The sequence below is a fragment of the Spermophilus citellus genome, assembly GCF_964194105.1.
Source record: "Spermophilus citellus genome assembly, chromosome: 2".
Classification (NCBI taxonomy): Eukaryota; Metazoa; Chordata; class Mammalia; order Rodentia; family Sciuridae; genus Spermophilus; species Spermophilus citellus.
Window position 1 is genome coordinate 64,415,667 of NC_138183.1, and position 21,986 is coordinate 64,437,652.

Here is a 21,986-nt window from a genome sequence, read left to right on the forward strand (position 1 = left end):
TACTGCTTGAGCCACATCCCCAGAACAAGGTGGCTCTTTTGTAATGCCTGAAGGAGATTTATTTTGAAAAGATCATTGGTAACCAAACAAACGTTCTCTTTTATAACACTCAAAAGGCAACTTATTAATATAAAAGCTTGAGTGCAGATCTGATTTATCTTATATTTCATTTATGTACACGTGGCTCCTAATCACAACAGTATTTCACACTAGTGAGTCTCCTCTAAAAGGAAGTTTGTCAATTTAAAAGAAATCCATGTTGAAGAGAACATCACTTTATTTTTTTTAATTATTATTATTATTATTATTTTGTGGTGTTGAGGATTGAACCCAGGGCTTTGTGCATGCAAGGCAAGCAGTCTACCAACTGAGTTATTTCCCCAGCCCACATCACTTTGTTTTTAATTTATAGCACAGTAAACAATCTGCCTCATTTTCAATTTTACTTAAATTATATATCTTCCTTTTCTTTAAAAATAGACTTATTTTTTTTTAAAGTACAACACATGTATTAAGCAAGACTGGGAATTATGCCTTTTGAAAATTAACAGTATTAAAAAATAAATTAGAAAAAAAAATTAGGATGCTTATAAGTATATAATCAGGCGATGGAATTTTAATTTCAATTCTTTAATTCCTAATTTATGATTCTGCCTTGCAGCATAAGTTACAAGTTATGATCCTACAATCAAATTTTCATACAACATCCAAATTCTAAGCATCTTTACAACAGTACCTGTTCATGTTTGTTAATGTTTGATCAGCTGATGGTGCACCAATTCTTTTATTACCAGCAAGATTTTTACCACCACTTCCAGTATATGTGAATTCATCACCTCGGTCCTACAGGAGAAGATTTTTACATTAAGATATTAAATGCAAGTATAATTTCACAAATTCTCATTTTAGAGTCAGAACATTTAATAAGAATATTGTGAACAGACATGTACACAATATTGAACTCTATCAAAATAATGCAAAATTCAGATCAAGTGATATACCTTCAAGATATATCACTTGATCTAAATTAGTTTCACTTTCTAGTTCTAGCTTCCAACATCTCCAAACATGGCTATTCTCAAGCTATATATGTAGCCAAATAATCCTCAGAATGTTACAAGACAGGGTCTTATGAGTTAGAAATATTAGATTTAATTTAATTCAGTGTTAATAAACATATCAATACTAGCTTGTAATCCCCCCATGCCCACATTCAATACAGGGTATTGAATTCAGGACCTCACACATGCTAGGCAAATGCTCTTCCACTGAGCTAGACTTCCAGCCCTTTTTATTTTATCTTGAGACAGGGTCTTGCTAAATTGCCTCGGCTGGCCTCAAATTTACAATCCTCCTACCTCCGTTTTCTGAGTAGCTGGGATTAGAGATATGTGCCATCATATCTGGATTTTATTTTTGTGGTGCCGGGGATTGAACACAAGGCCTTGCCCCTGCTAGACAAATGCTCTATCACTGAGCTACACCCTCAGTCCTTATATTCTTCATAGGACAGTACCACTTTCACAAACAGTCCATAACTGAATTCATAGCTGTCATCTACACCATACCTAAATTTGGTGACAAATATTCAAATCCTAATGTTGACATTAAAAATTTTTATGAGGCAAGTTTATCTTAAAATTTCATATTAGAATTCTAATAGCATAATTTGTTCTCTACATTTCATATTCTTGAGTTCATCTATATATTTAGGTAAAATACTCATTCTACTATAAAAAATTTGGAAAATAATTTGAAAATTAAAGCAGTATTTAATATCTACTAAATGTAAAAGAAAAATGCTAAAAGAAAATGTTATATCAACAAACTACACAATTATTTCTGTAAAGCTAAAAATTTAGATCGGTATTACTAAGTCTTTAGGTGATTTGGTAACTCAAAATAAGTTGAGAAAAAATAATCATCAGTAGCTGAGAAAAGTAACTGAAGTAACCATCAATAGACAACTTCTTATTTTTGGCGGGGGGGTGCTAGGGATTGAACCCAGGGTTATTCTACCACTGGGCTACATCCCAGCCCCTCGACCCTGCCCCATTTTTGAAACAGGGTCTTGCTAAATTGCCAATGCTGATCTCAAACTCATTATCCTCCTACCTCTGCCTCCCAAGGCACTATCAGTGGGATTACAGGCATATTCCACCACACCCAGCAGCATATAACTAATTCTACCACACTAGCTAAACATTATTGTTTTTTTTCCTGATGTTTTTCTCATTTTCTGTACTAAATTTTTACTTGCTGAGGTCAACTATACACATCTTTTCATTTTTTTCCCTTTGGATTAAAAGCCTAACTAAAATCCTGTCCTTTAAAAGTGTTTTTACTGGCCTCAAAACCTTGAATTCACTTTTTGTTGGTCTAATATTGAGTTCTCTATTTAAAGAAAATAAGACATCGAGGAATTTCATCTTTAATGTATGTTACAATTAAAGGAATTCTAGTAAGTATATCTAGAACATTTCTTTTATTTAATTGCCTCAATTTTTAAAAAAATTAATTTTATTTATATTTTCAGTACTGGGGATGTAATTCAGGGGTGCTCTACCACCAAGATGTACCCCAAGTCCTTTCATTTTTAGAGACAATTTTGGCTGCTGAATCTGGTCTCGAAGTTGCAATCCTCCTGCTTCAGCCTTCCAAATGGTGGGATTATAAAAACATTTCTGATTGTTCCTCAGGCAACAAATAACCAAATAATCAAGGATCAAAAAATAATAGTTAAAATTCTATAATATTAACTCATCTGTAATTCAATGATTATAACAAAAACTTCTATATTATCAGAGGAAGGAGAAGACTTGCCAGAGTTCAGTCAACATTATTTCAGATTATTTTTCCTAAGGAAAAATTATCAGCCTAAATTTGTTGCATCTCCAAGTCCATCATCCACTAACTTGTGCCCCTAGCAGGAGCCTAAATGAGGATACTGCCTAGGAAGAGCTCACAGAAAAATAAATAAATAAATAAATAAATAAATAAATAAATACCTGTCTCTTGACAAAAGACACGATGCTGCCCCCAGAGAAATGCAATTTCCCAGTCTCTATTCTTATAAGTTTTTGAAGTAGCTGCCCAAGACCAGTTGATGTTCCCATTTCTATCATCAACCTTATCACATAGAAGAACTTTATCTTAATCTTCTCAACATCCCCCATAAATATTATCAGATAAACTATCATAAAGCACAATTAAGACCACAACACTTTTCCCAGATACTTTAAGGATTCTTTAATTCAAGTCTATATAGAACAGAACCTCATTTTTTCTGCCAGTTTTTCTTTCAATAATACCCTTTACATGCCTGCAAAACTGGGTACTACCACTACAATTGATAATGCCTACTTACCACTTACTGTGTATGTGGGGTTAATAAACATTTTACATATAATTAACCCAGGGTTAATTGAACCCAGGGTTATTCTACCACTGGGCTACATCCCAGCCCCCCGATCCTGCCCCATTTTTGAAACAAGGTCTTGCTAAATTTCCAATGCTGGTCTCAAACTCATGATCTTCCTGCCTCTGCCTCCCAAGGCACTGTCACTGCGATTACAGGCATACTCCACCACACCCAGCAGCATACAACTAATTCTACCAACACATTAAGCCTTCACATAATTCTACCTTCACATTAAGCTTATAAGCTAAGTGTGTAAACTTTATTTTACAGATCAGGGAAAGGTTCCATAACATGCTAAACCCATAGCAAGGAAGAAATGGCTCCAGGATGCAAACCCTAACAGTGTGGTTTCAAAGTCTTCTTCTAAGTAAACTGCTTCTCAAGACAACTGAGAAGAGGCCGATCACTTTTTAGGGTCCTTACTTTTCAAGAAAGATCACCCAAATACAGGACACAAAAACTAGCATTTGGCTAATTCTCAAGTTTATAGACTAAATATTAACTAGTTTGTCAACAGGTACTTAAGAGTTTCATGTCCATTCACTCAAACAGAACAAAGATCACTGGCTACATGAATGTTACATCAAATTTCTCGCAAATAAAAAAAGCTTATTTAAAAAAAAAGAAAAGAAAGAAAAGCTTATTTAAGTTTCCCTCACCTATTCCTTGCCTATAATAGAGCAAAATGTTGAAAACACTTATACATTAACATCTGCAGATATACATCTTAGCTGGCAACTAAGTCTGTATATCATCTTAGTCCTAAAATAAATTATTCTTTATATTATTTAACACAGTTAGAATTAACTATTTAACACAAGTAAATATTTAACCTTTCATTTCTCTACAAATGTGTTAAGTGTTCAACTAGCAATTATATTAGAAAAATGGAAAAAAAAAGAAATAGTAACACCTATTCTTCCACTTAAACTTGGTACTCATATTTAGCTTTATATGTTGAATTTGCTTCATATATTTAAGATATGTTTCTGCTACAGAGAATATAATTACCATCTGAGTCCTTGTTATGTTTCCAGGACTACATAATTTAATATAACCCTCTTCCTGATATAAAATAATGTTACTATTTTTTTCTATTTTACATATGGGGAAGTTATTGAAGTTAAGTAATTTGCCCAAAGTTTCATACACAACAAATGTCAGATCAAATACAACTTCCTAGATGCTAAAAATAAATGCGAAAGAGATTCCACTTCTAGTTGGTTCTGTTACACAGTTCAAAAAGTTCTAGTCAGTAATAAACTATATAACATTGGCACTATTTCTGATAAAGATATAGCTTCAGAACATGTATATTAAAGAAGTTTGCAAATGACTAACCTGAATATCTCCATTTTCTGCTTCTTCGTCTATGATAATATAAATACACTGCTAAACTGGCCTATTAGAAAATTGGCAAACTTTTCTATTTTTGTCTAAAAGCATACCACAAATGTGTTCTCTATGCTACTTTAATTCATCATAATATCCCATGAAAGAAAGCAAATAAAACAGAGTGGGAGAAAAAATACACGGTGAACATCAAAAAAACAAATAACCTAATTTAAAAATGGGTTAAAAAATTGTGGTATATATGTGTATTAAGAATTGTAATAAAAAAGTACATGTATAAAGGCATAAATTGGCATGAACATACTTTATATACAGAGATATGAAAAAGTGTGCCCTATATGTGTAATAAGAATTGTAATGCTTTCCACTGCTGTCATGTAGTTTCAAAAAAAAATTAAAATTAAAAAAATAAAGATGAAATCCTTCAACCACATACACAAAAAAATTTAGTGTCTTTGGCATACAGATATTTTCCTTAAAACTTTTCATAGAATATATAAATACATTATGGCAGTCATTTTATAATAAAATAACTTTTTAAAAGAAAAAATAATTTAGCTTCTGAAAAAAAATGGGTTAAAAAAAAAAGCCTGAAGGACTATGCTACCAAAGAGGCTATAGAGATGACAAATAAGCCAATGAATGATGTCCAATATCATTAGCCATTAGGGAAATGCAAATTAAAATAAGAAGAACTGCTGAGCAAAGTGACATGCAGCTGTAAACCTAGCTGCTTTGGAGGCTAAGGCAGGCGGAGAGCTCAAGCTCAAGACCTGCCTGGGCAATAGTGAGATCCTGTTTCAACATTTAAAAAAAGAGGGGTGGGAAGGGGAGGCAGTGCAGGCAGTGGCTAGGATATAGCTTAGTAATAGAATGCTTCTGAGTTCAATCCCCCTAAAATCCTAAAAATGAGATAAATTATAAATTATCATTATGGCTACAATAAAAAGTAGCAACAGCAGCAAATGCTGGTGCAATGCAGAGAAATTTAATCACTCATATCTTGCTGATGGGAATGTAAAATGGTATATATAGTTAACTCTGGAAAAGTTTGGCGATCTTTCTTTTCCCCATAGCTTTATTGAGATAAAATTGAAATAAAGTTTGGTAATCTTTTGAAAAAAACTAAACATGCCACTATCATATGACATAGGAATTGTACTTCTTGATGTTTATTCCAGAGAAATAAGGATTTATGCTTACAAAAAGACTGTACACAAAAGTCTACTACACTTTTATTCATAATAGCTAAAAACTGGAAGTAATGCAGATATTCCTTCAACAGGTGAATGGTCAACCGTGGTACATCCTTATCATGGACTAATACTCAGCAATAAAAAGGAATGAACTATTGACATCTGTCACAATCTCTGGAGAATCATGCTAAGTGAAGAAAGTCAGTCAGTACCAAAGGTTATAAAATACATGATTCCATTTATTAAACACCCCCCCCCCCCATGCTGGTGACTAAACCCAGGCCCTTGTGTATGCCAGGCAAATGCTCTATCACTGAGTTACATCCATAGCCCCATTTATAAAAATTTCTGAAGTGACAAAATTATATAAATGAAGAGCACATTAATGATTATCAGGGGTTAGGGAGGGCTTGAAGACCTAGTACAATGAGTATAACTATCAAAGGGCAACAAGACAATGGAAATTGTGACAAAAATGTTCAGTAGCATTATTGTGTCAACATCAATATCCTGGTTGTGATATTGTGCTACATGGTTTTACAAAATGTCACTAATGGAGGAAACTGGATGGAGGAAACAGGATGTATGCATTATTTCTAATGCTACAACTAATCACTGTGATCTACAATTATCTCAAAGTAGTAAGTTTAATTTTTAAAAATAGTTCCATTGAGGGCTGTGGCTCAGTGGTAGAGCGCTTGCCTAGCTTGTGTGAGGCACTGGGTTCGATTCTCAGCACCATATATAAATAAATAAAATAAAGGTCCATCAACAATTAAAAAAATTTAAAAATATTTTAAAAAAAAGTTCCATTGAGAATGCAGTCTCCTCAGGATATTCAGTTACAAATATACATATGTGTATGTCAAATCAGTATAGACACTGCCAACTAATTTCCCTTATAACTGTATAAAACTGATTGCTTCAATATAAAAAACAATGCTAAAAAGAGATAGTATTTGTTGTAGCCTAGACAAAGCTTTTATAATTTGCTGAATGATCAGGACAGATTCTAAAGAACAAAGTCATATGATGACTTACAACTTCATCCGCAAATCCACCAGCCAGGACAAGAGAATAAGCCCCATCATTACTGCGACCATGAATTCCACCAACATGGGGCCTATGAACACCTGCTTCGCTCACCTATAAAATAAGTAAAATGAGACCACATTACCTCTGAACAGTTGAGTTACATTTAGAAAATTATTTCTCATTTATTATTGTACCTTAAAAATCTAAGAGCCATGTCTCACTCAGAGTTGGGTCTTTTGCTTTCTCATTTAGTTCTCCTCCTAAAACCCCTAAAAGCACTGAGCTAATAAGCCTAAAATGAGTAGGTCTAGAATTCTGAGTTTCATATTATTAAATAATTATCTTCTTTTATAATTGGGATTTTAGCTTAACAGCTAAAAAGGAACTATTAGTTATTGAAACATCTTTTCCCTTCTTTCTCATCTTTGATTATGACTGTTCCCTATCCAGTTTGTCAAATCATTCTAAACTTTATACTTCTTCCACATTCCCCCAAACCATTTGGTCACAAGGACCCTGATTTTCCCTTCTAAATCCCTTGAATCCATCTTTTTTCTACTTCAGGTGTGCAACATCAGTTTGAAACATGAATGTTTATAATAGACCATCTTTCACTGCCTCCAGTTTTAGTTACTCAAACCCACTGTATCTATCATAAACAGAATGGATTCTTTTAAGAATTGAGTCTCATTTTCAACTTCTTCAAAATATATTCAATGGTCTCATAGTATTCATCCCAAGTTAAGCATGTCAATACACCTCTCTTAATCTGGCTTCTATTTTCTCAGCTGTATCTCCTGTATCTCCTTCATGGAAACTATATGTTTACACCAAAATTTTTTTTATGTTATTCAACTTATTCCAGTTTAGTGATACTGTTCTATTTCAGTAGCCTACAGCTTTTTCTCATATATATTGAATTCTGCCTCTCTGAAAAAAAGTGTTACTTCTTCATGTATTTCAGACTCCCTTAGAAAGGTATTATAATTCATCCCTTTGTCATAAGATTGCTCTTAGCAGAGTTAAAGGAATCTGAAATTCAAGCTTGCATAGTAAGCATGAGAAAAGATGGCACTTTAGAAGCCACTTTAGAAGCTAATAAGAGCAACAGAACCTGGAAAGGCTCAGGTCTTAAAAACACCCACCACTTCAGCAGGAGACCAGGCTATTTGCTTTCCCCACCTCACTAACATTGGTAAAAATAAATCTGTTCTCTTTTTCTCTAAATAGCAAATCCATCTAATTAGTTGTTGAGGCCAACAACTTCATAATCACCTTAGACCATGTTAAAGGGGCTTTTAAAGTTTGGGAATGAATTAGTGACAGATATATACACACACAACCATAATGAAGTAAATAAAAATATTTACAGTATTTTATATTACATTTATTTATAGAACTTTAATATACTTAGAGCCATAAAAATATAAATCCTGATTACCAATTCAGCCAAAATTATGATACAGCTATTCCACCACAAACATAAGTACTAAACTAAATGTTCATCTTTCAACTAAAGGATGAAGGAAAGAAAACCATATAAATATGTTATTTAGAAATAATGAGGTAAATCCAGGGGAAATAATTAGAATTTTCTCTTTGAGAAACAGAAAATGGGAATGAAAAGTAGGGGAGGTTTTAAAAAATACAAATCAATTTAATTTTTCAATCGGTTCCATGTATAATGTTATTTTAATTTTAAAACTGTATTAAAAGTCTAAGTATCAGGGCCACTGAACATAAAAATTAAAACTTATCTTAATTAAAGTCATGAATCATAGATATTGCTAATTGGAAACTGCTTTATAGATTTTTTTCCACATTAAATGTCCCATGATAGATTTAATATTCTGAAAAGGAAATCAGGAATAAATATAACACAGTCTTCCTCAAGGGGAAAAGAGAAATAATTTTATTCCTGGATTAGCTAGCATTTCCTTCTGCCCAATATCTCAGCATTCATTCAGGAGGATAAGCCTCAAAAAAATACCCAAAGCAAACTTAGAGTTCAATGACAATAAATGAGAATTTAATATGTGGCTTAAAGAAAAACTTACATTTTATTTTTTAAATAACTTTATTTTATTTATTAATTTTTTAAAGTTGTCAATGGAACTTTGCTTAATGAATTTATTTATATATGGTGCTGAGAATTGAACTCAATGCCTCACCTATGCTAGGTGAGCGCTTTACCACTGAGCCACAACCCCCAACCCCTATTTATTTATTTTTAAGTGGTGCTGAGGATTAAACCCAGTGCCTCACATGTGCTAGGTAAGCGCTCTATCACTGAGCCACAACTCCAATCCATATATTTTAAATATTAATTTTTTGTAAGAAAAATTCTTTAGAAAGCTTACCAATAATGTTAACACTGTAACTATAATACAAGAGTAAAACAATGTGATAAGAAAGCATAGCTCATCACTAAGTCTGTGATATATGTTCCTGTGTGTCATCTGCTAAGGAAGAGCACACCCCAAAGAAAATCTTTCATTCTAACAAATGAACACCATGTGCTACCAGCAAGGTCCATTTACAACCAATATATTGTTAAAACATTACTTCTGTTTTAACTATACCCAATTTTACCATTTCAACTAACCAATTAAAAAACATACCTGAACTCTAAATCTCCAAGTTGATCCAACAGGAATACCAGGAATAGGTCCATAATGATTAGAGGGGACAATAGTACATTCTTTTGTACGACCAACACAAGCCATTCCCTGTAAAGTCACAAAATTAGCTATTTGAGAAATCAATTATGTTAAATCTTAATGAAAGACAAGATGTGAATAAAACAGAAAATCAACCATTTATGTAATTTAAATATTGCTGATATTAACAATTATATTATTTAACCTTTTATACCATTACTACTACTGGTATTGAAACATTCATTACATACTATAATTTGCTATTAGGAAAAAAAAAGGAATTCTTCTTTACCCTGCCCCAGTCTCTCCGGCTTTCAGTACTAGCAGATGGCATCTTTGCTTTCTTTTTACTCATCTTGAGTCTTTCACCAGCCTTTACAACCTCACTGGAATCAGTTTTACAGCAAGGACAATACCTTTAAAAGAAAAAAAAAGAACAAAGGAATTTTGATAATATCATATTAAGGCCAGTAACAGAATAATGGCCTTTCTAGGTTAAGTTTTAACATGTATTGGTTGGGGTATATTGCAGAGCTTCAGCTGCCATTAAACTTCTCAAAATATTTCCATGATTAGGCTGCTGTAAAAAATATTCCTGTCATTCTTTTAGAGAACTTAAATATTTTAATGTTAAAAATCCTCAATTTCAGTTCAAAAGTCAAAGAAAATGACGAGATTTCAATGAAACCATGAACTCTAATCTCATCACTAATCCCAAGAAAAGAAATTACTCATTCAAAATTCTTATAATTAAAACAAAAATAAAAAGAATTGATGCTTCTGGACCAAACACTGACCTATACAACAGATATATCTCCCCTCAGGGAAGAGATGGTAGTATGGAATGGGATGGGGGTGGGGTGGATGTGGCGCAAAAAAAAAAAAAAAAAAAAGAGAGAAAGAGAAAGATTCTGGAGAAAAAGATTTACTAATATCTTACATGTAGAGTAGGGAAGAGGAAAAATCATCATCATCAAAGATGAGGTTTAGCTTTTGGTACGAATAAGTGGATAAGATGATAGTACTACTTACCAAAGACTGGGGGAGGGTTAGAATTTTGGAGGGAAGTGTTTGTAAAAATCAAATCTCCATTTAGACTAATTTTGTGATGGTGGTCAAGTAGACAAATGGGTCCAGAAATATAAACTCAGGGGAGATTGGATTTCAAGACAAAAATCAGAACTATTAGCTTGGTGTTTAAAGTTTTATGACTGAATGAGGTCATCTAGGAAGCAAGATGAAATAAGTGAGCAGTGCTTTAGGTGAACTCCTGAAAGCTGGCAGGTAAGGGGAAAAGAAGAGACTAAAAAGGAAAGGTCACTGTAGATGAAAAATCAGGATCATATAACATCATAGAATCTATAAAAACAGAGTAACCAGTTGAGCAGTAAAGAGGACTGAGATGTGATCTCTGGGTTTGTAAAGAGAAAATATATATAAATTCTACATAAGCATTCATAGGCGTAGTGGGAAGGAAAGCCAGGCTGGAGTGCTGTGAGGTGTGAAATGGGAAGAAAGAAAATGAAAACAATTAGTAAGGATAGCTTTTCTATAAAGGGAGTAGGGAAGAGGGTAGACAGATGGAAATCCAGAGAAAAATGGAATCAAGAGAGGTTTTTGTTGAAGGCTTGGGAGATGCTAATGATGATGATCTAGTAAGAGCAATTCAGGAGAGGAATTAATTGCAGGAATGAAGTTCCTGGAAAGCAAAAAGATATGTAGCTCTGAGGCCAGGTAGAAGGGTTTCCATTTTAGAGAATCAGGAACAAACTGTACACTGAACAAGAGGAAAGAAAAATATGAGACTTTGGAAATAAGAGTTAGAAGCAAAGGTAAAATTTAGAGTATGACCATGCAAGCTAGGAGGTGACAGGAAGTTATATTCCTTTTCCCTTTCTCTCACCCCTCCAACCTCTGTCATAACACATAACACATAGCACAGCAACCGCCTTTTCAAACAGGCTAAGGAAAGAGCAAGGAATGGAGAACAATCTGTTCTTCATGTTGATACCAGTTATATGCTTGTGACATCAGTATTTCTACCTGTCATATCCTTTACTTAAAAATCCTCAATGACAGTAATATGGCACATAGTTAAAAAAAAAAAAGAAACAAAATTCCTCAATATGGTATTAAAAAGTTCATTATTACTTTGGGCACATTTTCCCCAGTCTTTCTTCTAATCACTTTTTAAAATTGTATTTTAAAATTTCTTTTTAGTGGTGCTATATTTTTAATGCACAAAACATAATTGATCAATCTCACTCCCTAGTACCTTCCTTTTCACTCCCCATCTCCTTGTTTTATTCTACTGATCCCCCTTCTATTATTCTAATTACACATATGGCAAGACTCATTGTGGTACATTTATATATGGACATAGTATAATTTGGTAGTTTTTGTTCCCCAATACTTCTCCTTGTCTTCTTCTTCTCTTTCCCTCTCAATCCCCTTTTTCTCCTCTATTGGTCTCCCTTCTATTTTCATACTTTTTAAAAATTCTTCTTTTATCCCTCTTTATAGTTTGCATATGAGAGAAAACATTTGACCTCCGAGTCTGGTTTCTTTCACTCAGCATGATATTTTCCAGTTCTATCCATTTACAAGTATATGAAATAATTTTATTTTTCTTTATGGCCAAGTGAAACTTCATTGTATATATATATCACAATTTATCCATTCATCTGTTGATGAGCACCTAGGTTAGTTTCATAATTCAGGTTCACAATTCATTGACTATTGTGAATTGTGTTGCTATATACATTGTTATAAATGTTATCATTTATAACTGCAGTATGCTGATTTTAGTTGGTTTTTGTTTTTATTTTATTTTGGATAAATACCAAGCAGTGGCATATCTAGGAAATATGGTGGTTCCCTTCCTAGTCTTTTGTGTAATCTTCATATTGCTTTCTAAAGAGGTACTAACTTTCAGTCTCACCAACAATATATAAGTGTACTTTCCCCCCACATCCTCAACAGCAATTGTTATTTGTATTCTTGCCATTCTAAATGGTGATGAAGTCTCAGTGTGATTTGATTCACATTTCCCTGACTGCTAAGGATGTTGAACAATTTTTGATATTTCTTGGCCATTTGTATTTCTTCTTTTGAGAAATGTCTGTTTTGATCATTAGCCCATTTATTGATTGGTTGTTTGTTTTTATTTGTCAAACCGTTTAGATTCTGGCAAGCACACATGAAGCCCTGTTCTACTTACCAACTTCATAGGATTAGATAAAATCATCCATATATAGCATTTTTAGTGTAAAGCATATGAAATATATAATAATTATTAAGTACTATTATAGAACATGAGAGAGATCAAAACATAGAGCTAAAGACCAGTTCAGAAGCTGCTATGGTAATTGAATAAATACTATCAATGCCAAGTAAGCATTTGTCTCTTAACATTTTAAGCACTTTACTATATACCATTTATCTTTATAAAAATACTTTTGGTAGTTCAAATAGATATTTCATATTTGATTCTCTATAAAGCAAAAAACAAATCCTGATGATCATACCAGTATTCTTCTTCTGGGACTTTATCCAAAGGAGGAGTCAGGCAGTAAATATGATAGGCCATATTACATTCGTCACATAGAAGTTGCATGTTGGGTTCATGCTTCTCACCACATTTATGACAAGAGCATGTACGGCATTTCTTATCTGGGTCTCCACCACATAGGTCACATTCAGGGTCATTTTTCCCTTAAGAAAAAAAATTAAAGTAAGTCTTACCTTAAAGTAATTTGTTCATCTATTAATCTCAAAGAAAAACTCATGGAAACAGCATACAACTTTTTTTTTTGGGTGGGGGGATACTGGGGATTGAATCCAGAGGTGCTTAATCACTGAGGAATGTCCCCAGCCCTTATTTATTTATTTTGAGATAGGGTCTTGCTAAGTTGCTTCGGGTCTTGTTAAATTGCTGAGGCTGGCCTTGAACTTGCAATATTTCTGCTTCAGCTTCCCAAGCTGCTGGGATTACAAGTGTGTGCCAATGCACCCAGCTAGCATATACTTTTTTAAATCAAAGGAACCAAAAGGGATAATCAAATGTGAGAGTTTAGAAATAAAAGCCTGAATCTTACCCTTGATCTACTGCATTAAAATTTTAAGGATGAGGCTCAAACATAATTCAGTAAAAATCCAATCACCTCCAAACATGATGATAATATTTACTTTTTATTTTTGCATATTCTTTTTCAGGGCTGGGGATTAAATCCAGGACATTGCAAATGTGAGGCAAGTGCTTTACTACTGAACTACATCCTCGCATCATATATTTTTGCCTTAAAATTTTTCTTATAGCAGGGCATAAAGGCACATACATGTAATCTCAGTGATCTGAGAGGTTGAGTCAGGAGGATTGCAAGTTCAAGACCAGCCTTAGCAACTTAGTGAGACCCTATTTTGAAATGAAAAAAAAAAAAGTGCTGGAGATGTAGTTCAGTGGTATAGTACTTGTTTAGCATATGTGAGGCCTTGGATTCAATATTCAGTACTACAAAAAATAAAAATAAAACCACCCCTCAAATTATATATACACTGACCCAGTTTCCCACAGATGCACCAGACCAATTAATGAACTCACAGGGCACAAGAGGGAAATATAATTCGTTAAACAAAGTAATTTAATAAATGGAACTGTTCAGTATTTCTTTTGGCCTATAGATGCAAAAAAAAAAAATTACTGAGACATTGATTGCTCAGTGAACCAAGAAAGCTTGAGAAACTCTGGGCAAAACCTTAGGTAAATTCTTAATTGAATCCAAAGAGAGACAAGTTGATATGTGGGGTCTTTAATCCTCTTACAAAAAATTTTAAAATGTTTAGTATTTATAGGGTTATGAAGAAACTTGTATACCATTGGTGAGAAATGCATTTGAAAAATCATTTGATAATACTCAGAAAAACTTAAATTTTTTTCCATTGGAAGTTATTTCTTCTTTGTCATCCTGAAAGTAAATTTGTGTGGTCTACAGTTTTATATTTCCTCCAAGTTATCCACTTGTCAATAAAAACAAATTTCCATAATATATAACACAATCTAAGTTCAAAAGAAAAATGCATACTTAAAAACTTTCCATCTGCAAATGAAATAGGATGCGCTCCGGGCTTCTCGATCTTGAAGATTTCATCTACAAATATTACTCTGCAGTCATTTAAAGTCCCTTCAGAACCTCTGTTTAAAAAAGGAAGAAAGATTAACTTGTACCAACAAAACCTAAACCATGTGCAAATAACAATTAGAAAAGAGTTTGGAAATTCACTGAATTTTACTCATGTACATATTGAGATTATACTATTCTAATTATTATGTACTATGGTTTCCAATTGTAGAAAGAGTCCAACAGTGATTATTTAATATTCATAGTTATAACTTTAGTGTAGAATCAGGAAAAAAAAAAGGCAGACTTCATTACTTAAGTTACTTGGAAAAAAATAGCTATCTATAAATTTATCTCAAAGAAAAGATTATTCTGTCAATTAAAATGAAAGATTTCAACATGTTTCTAATAAGAATAGTAAATTTCTAGGCAAAAATAAGATGACCTCACCTCAAAAACAAAATCTTAAAATACAAAGCCATATTTTTCTGTCTCAGTTTATGTCTATTTGCATATGCTTCTTTAAGCTTCCTCCTACTACTGTGAATTTGTGCATTTCTCCTTTTTATAAGTTGGCTTTTGCTTTGTATTTCTGAAGACATATTATTAGATGCATACAGATTTAAGAATCCTAAATCACCTTATGAAATATGTCTCCTTCTCTAGAATCGCATCATACTATGTTTTTCTTCCCCCTTTTTTTTGTTAGCATTTCCTTGGAGACTTTTCCCCCCTCTTTTCACCTTCTTTAAAAAACTTTTAATATCAAATACACACAAATGCAGAAAGCTACATAGACAAATAAAGAGTTAAACCAACTGTAAGGTGCATATCCTTTGTAAGCAGCCATCAGAGAAGTTAGAACTGTTAAGTACCTCTGAAACCCTAACAGGCCCCAACCAATGACATTTTCATATCATCCCATGAGTTATATATTTTTTAATTTTCTTCATTCTTGTCACCTATCTCCCTAAGCCTATGTTTAGCTTTGCCTGGGTTTTACAAGTGTTAATATATAAATCCCAACACCATCACTCTCTTCCTTGTGTCCGATAATTTCTTAGACTTGATTTTGAAACTTACATTCCAGAAGCATAGCTGAAACAACTTTTATGGATCATCTGTATGTCCATATATTAGGAGTTGGATCTGGAGAAGAGATCAGAAAATCTTGGCCCACTGTTTTTGTAAATAAAGTTTTATTGGAACCTAGCTATACCAACTTGATTATGCACCATCTATGGTTATTTCATGCTACAATGGCAGAGTTGAATAGTTTTGACAGAGAGCATTTAAGCATAAAAGTTAAGCTATTTACTGTTGTGCCCTATACAAAAAAATGAAAATGTCAACCCTTATACTAAAGTCTTCATCAGATTTAGGTTCATTTTTTGGTAAACTACGTTATAAGTCTCTTTCCAACTGGAAGTGGTAATTTTTCCCCTCATCATGACAAATACACACTGATGCTCAAGGCCTGGATTAATTCACTGGAGGCTGGAAAATGTTGATATTTTAATTCTATTATTTCCTTTCTTATTTATTTGATGAATAATTTGAGACATTTTAAAAAGAAACATTTTTCAATATTTGGTGATCCACTGGTATAGCTCATATAATATGGAGTTAAATGCTTATTTGGCATTTTTAAATAAATTACTTTTTTCTTTATATTAGTTTAACATAGCAAAATGTATAAAATGCATATGCTTAAAATAAATATTTAGAGTCTTTTTAAAAATTTGTTCTTTTTAGATTACATGATAATAGAATGTACTTTGACATATTATACATACACAGAGCATAACTTATTCTAATTAGAATCCCATTCTTGAGGTTATACATGATGTGGCATCTCACTAGTCATGTATTTATATATGAATATAGGAAAGTTCTGATTTATTCTAGCTTTCCATTTCCATCCTCCCTCCCTTTCCTTCATTTCCCTTTCAACATCTATTTTTCCCCATCCCCCTTATTGTGCATCAGCATCCACATATCAGAGACACCATTATATCTTTGGTTTTTTGAAGTTGGCTTATTTCACTTAGCTTGATAATCTCAGTTCCATCCATTTACAGGCAAATGCCATAACTTCATTCTTCTTTATGGCTGAATAGTATTCCATTGTGTATACTATTCTAGTAGGCTCAGGATCTCTGGTCGAATATCTAGGTCCTTGATCCACTTAAAACTGACTTGTGTGCAGGGCAAGAGATAGGGATTAAATTTCATTCTACTGCATATAGATTTCCGGTTTTCCCAGTATCATTTGAAGAGGCTATCTTTTCTCCAATGTGTGCCTTTGTCCAAGATGAACTGGATTTATGTGGATTTGTCTCTGTGTCTTCTATTCTGTTCCATTGGTCTTCATGTCTATTTTGGTGCCAATACCATGCCATTTTTGTTACAATAACCCTGTAGTGTAATTTCAGATCTGGTATTGTGACGACCCCTGCTTTGCTTAAGGATTGCTTTGGCTATTTTAGTATTTGGCAGTTTTTTAAAACCAGTTCTCTAAGAAGTTTTTGTACTGCTATAAACCCATGGCTTTAAAAATATTTGATATGATTCAAACTACCATAATTATATTTTTCTTATTAATATTCAAATTATTTCAACACTGGCCTACAGGAGCTTCCAGATGACTCCTACTCTATTGACAAGAACTTAGCAGCATTTGTAGATTTTATTGTTATTTGTATGACAAGATGTTCTAGGTTCACCTTGAACATTTTCTGTCTTCAATCTGGAGTCCCCATCTCCAAGATACCCTGGATTTTTTAAAATGCAAAATATATTTCAAGATCACAATCTGGCATTAGGAAAGCTTATTATGTCTCTGTTATTACTGTTCATAGGTTTTTTTCAGCATATGAAAGTATAAAATCTAAACAAACAGTACTACACACATTCAAACAAAATATGAGTTCATATTAGCACTTTCTGTTCAAATTCAACACTAAAGTGTTTTTGCATACATATATTCACACACACACATACACACACAACACTTTTTTTGAGGTATTCAGGAATATATGTTTTTTCTTCAATTAGAAAATCCTGGTTCTCAAGGACTTCAGGATGTCTAAATTAAAACAGCATATACCTTTTGCTTTATTTCACATGCAAGACATTCTTGCTGTTTGTCAATATAAAGTTTGAGCTTTTTGTACATTTTCCCATTTCTTACATTTGAAATATAGGTGGTTCTTTTCTTTTCCTGGTGGTGATGTTGAGATCAAACCCAGGCCCTTGAGCATTCTAAGCAAGTGCTCTACTACTTAGCTGCACTCCAAACCCCCTATCCCTAGTTCTAAATATAGAAATATTTTAGCAAAGTGAAGCAGCGCAGGCCTGTAGTCCTAGAGACTCAGTAGGTCAGCCAGGAGGATCACAAGTTCAAGGCTGCCCTCAGCAACTTAGTAAGACCCTGTCACAAAATAAAAAAGGGCTGGGGAATTAGCTCAGTGATAAAGCACTCTTGGATTCAATCCCCAGCATGTATATATAAAAATAAATAAATAAATAAATGTTTATCATAATTCTTTATGTCAAATTTTTTAGTTATCTTGGTTGTCTAAAGCTAGTTCCCTAGAAGATTTCTCAGGTAGAGTTGATAAAAATAATATCCCCCTAGTTCCTACAAGTTAGATTTGTCTGCAGTCATATACTATAAGACTAATTTGGCTACAGTTAAAATCTTTGGCTCTCTTTTTAATTTTTTAAAAATATTTTTTAATTGTAGATGGATACAATACCTTTATTTTTATTTATTTATATGTGGGGCTGAGGATTGAACTCAGTGTCTCACTGGGAAAGACCTCCACTACTGAGCTACAACCCCAACCTCTTGGCTCTCCTTTTCTTGACTCATGCCTGGCTTTCTGGGATGCTTCATTGTCAGCAAGGATTTTATCCTGTTCCTAAAATTTTCTATTTCTCTTGTAACTTTGTATGGAATTTGATATACTTTCTTTTTTGTTTTTATAAAATAAACCTTCTGAAACTTTAGAGGCTGTGATTTCATCTAGCTTTTTATTAGTTCACAGCAATATAACTCACTTTTTGGGGGGAGAAGAATTCAAAACTGACAACTAAAATCTAACCTAATAGAAATTAAAACATTGGGCAACACCTGTTGGGTTCCCTCTATCCCTGTGAGAGTTCTGTCTCTTTTCTTTTCACTTGAATAAATCCTACTCTTTTATGATAAATAAATAAATACACCCCTGAGGGTGGTGGCAGTGACTGTAATAGGGCATATGAGAAACTTCTGGGGTGATGAAAATATTCTTGATTACAATGGTAGCATGGGATATTCATTTCTCAGTGTTCACTCAACTATATAAACACTTAAAATAAGTATGTACAATCATGCCGCAGTATCTGCAAAGGACTAATCCCAATGCCCTCCATACCAAAATCTGCAGATATTCAAATCCCTCATATAAAATTAAAATGTTACATTTTTATTTGCATATCACACACATCCTCCTGTATATGTCTTTTATAATACTTAATACTATGAAAATGCTAAGTAAATAGTCACTGCACTGTACTGATTGGGAATAATGATTTAAAAATTTTCATGTTCAATACAGATAAACTTTAAAATAAGTGTGTGTATATTTTGGATCTGTGGTTGGTAAAAACCATGGGTGTAGAACTCCTGGATAAAGAAAGTCAACAATATTATTGTATATAAACTATACTCAAAAGTGACTTTAAAAAAAAAAAAAGACACTATGCTCCAGAGGTTGAGGTGGGAGGATGGCATGTGTGAAGACAGCCTCAGCTAGCACCTTATCAAGACCTTGTCTCATAATAAAAAGCAAAAGGGGGGCAGAATCTGGGCATATGATAAGAGTGTCCCTATGTTTAAACCCTTATTTTCTGCAGTCTCCTCTCCTGGCTCTACTCTCCTCCTGTTCTAACTGGACCCTTTTTTCCTTTGTCTCAATTTTTCTTGATCTATTCAATTTGGATTGTACACTCGTTTCTTTTCAGTATGAGTCTCTATCCTGGAATAGAGCTCTAGTTCATTTCATATTTAAAGAGTTTATAGGACTGTAACCCCTTCAGACCTGACTGCAAATTGTTTGTACTTATCTGAATTGGAATGCACACTTGTCTAGCTTTAGCTGCTGTGTTAGTTAATTATTGCTTAAGTCAATGTTAGCAACCTACAATAAAATTTACCCCAGTTTCCAAGGGTCAGGAATTTGGGAACAGCTTAACTGGGAAATTTATGGCTTAAGGTCTTTCATGAAGTTGCAGTCAAGCTGTTGGCCAAGGTTACAGTCTTACCTAAAGACTGTACTGGGGGAATAGCCACATGTTGCCTGAATAGCCTCATGAACATGTAGTTGACTCATCCCAGAAGAAGTGATCCAAGAGACAGTCCAAAATGGAAGTCATTTATTTACAACCTAATCCCAAGGTGGTATACTATCACTTCTGCCTTATTCTATTGGTAACATAGAGTCAGTGTAGTAAAATACAGGAGGGAAATATATGAGGGTAAGAACCAGAAAGCAGGAACAAGAGGGTCATCCTGAAAGACTGTTCCCATAACTGCTACTCTCTAATTAGATATTGATTTATTATTACTTTGGAGTTCTTCAAATCATCACACATCCAAGAGCTACTGATATTGCAGTATCTCTACTGATATTGCAGGCTTTTTGTTCATCCCACCAGCTACTTTGGGATTCATGGGGAATAAAACACCACCCCATTTTATTGTAGATGTTGCCCATGAGCTTTTAGTTGCTTTGTTTTTATATGGAAATTTGAGGAGTTTTAAAGTCCATGCTGTTATTTTCCTAGAACCCCAATTATCCTTTTCTTTTCAATTTCTATGACTATATATTTGAGAACTGTTTCTTATAAGCAGCATATGGGGTTTTTGCTTTAATCTAGTTTATTGATCTTTGGTTTTAACTGGAATATTAATATCACATGTAGTAAGTTAATGGTTGATAGAGGTAGGTTTGTTTCTGCCACTTTACTATATATTTTCTATTCTGTTTCTTTTAGTCTCAATTACCCTCTTTCAGAATAATTTAATATTTCATTTCCACTATAATGAATCCACTTAAATTTTAGTGGTTGTCCAGAAACTAGACTTTGCAAACCTACATATCAATGTATTAGGTAAGATTTAGTCTGCTTGTTTGTTGCAGCCAAGCAGTTTGCAAACTAAGAGACCATCATGTATTTGTGAAGCCTCTCTACAGGTGGTCCCAAATCCTAATGTTTGTTTTCTAAGATTGCTGAAAATTCCACTCTCTTTTTTACTTACATTTTTAGCCTCCTGCCTAGCAGAAATCCAATACCTGGCAAAGTCCAAAGGTGAAAATATGCTATATGGTTGAAGCATCCCAAATATCTACCAAAAGCTCTGATTTTTTTGTGCCCACCCTGCTTCCATTTGCTCTCAATTAGGTTTTTCACTGGATTCAGAATTAGATTCCACAGGACAAAACACAATCACAAACCAGCTGCCTCCTAAAGTTATTCCTTCTCCAGTCACAGTTACAATAGTTTTCTTTGACACTTTGCTGCCCTCTGATAACTATTTGATTTGGCTGCTCTAGTTGTTTTAGCTAAGAGTGCTGATCTACTGCCAGCCATCCCACCCTACCTGGAAGCAGAAGCCTTCCATGCACTTTTTTAAGTGATCCCATAATTGTCACAAAAACCAATAGTTTCAAAGCTTAAAATTGCCTTTTCACGTATTTCTCATTTTAGTTTAATTTAAGGCTTATCTAGACATCTATTTTCTATACACATAGCTGATGGAGTCATAGAATATTCAAAACATACAAATAAACAATTCGTTCCCTCAAGAAATATACACTTAATTACTGGTCTAGTAAAATAGTAATTGTAAAACATTTTTTAATATTTTGCCAAAAAAGAAGTTGACTGGAAATGACACAATCTAACAAAAACCCCCAAATAGAGCTGCACACCCAAACAAGCATTACTTAAGATACTATGTAAGTTAACAAAATAAGATATCTAGGAAGGACTCTCAAATAAAAGGCCATCAAAAAGGTCTCTTATTGTTAAAGATAAATGGGCAGGGCTGGGTTGTGGCTCAGTGGCGAAGCACTTGCCTAGCATAAGTGAGGCACTGGGTTCAATCCTTAGTATCACATTAAAAAATAAATATATAAATAACAAAGCTTTTTTT

The 21,986-nt window shown here is 33.5% G+C and overlaps 1 protein-coding gene across 2 annotated transcripts in view; it reads right to left on the reverse strand.

The window, feature by feature from the left end:
- UHRF2 (ubiquitin like with PHD and ring finger domains 2) overlaps positions 1-21,986 on the reverse strand; it is an 82,341-nt gene that overhangs the window by 15,625 nt on the left and 44,730 nt on the right. For both annotated transcript variants that reach the window (XM_081267014.1, XM_081267013.1), the window contains 6 exons: positions 14,747-14,856; positions 13,193-13,379; positions 9,958-10,081; positions 9,627-9,734; positions 7,012-7,116; positions 737-843 (listed from right to left, as the gene is read on the reverse strand). In XM_081267014.1, the coding sequence (XP_081123140.1) occupies positions 737-843; positions 7,012-7,116; positions 9,627-9,734; positions 9,958-10,081; positions 13,193-13,379; positions 14,747-14,856 (741 nt within the window). The remainder of the gene's footprint in view (positions 1-736; positions 844-7,011; positions 7,117-9,626; positions 9,735-9,957; positions 10,082-13,192; positions 13,380-14,746; positions 14,857-21,986) is intronic.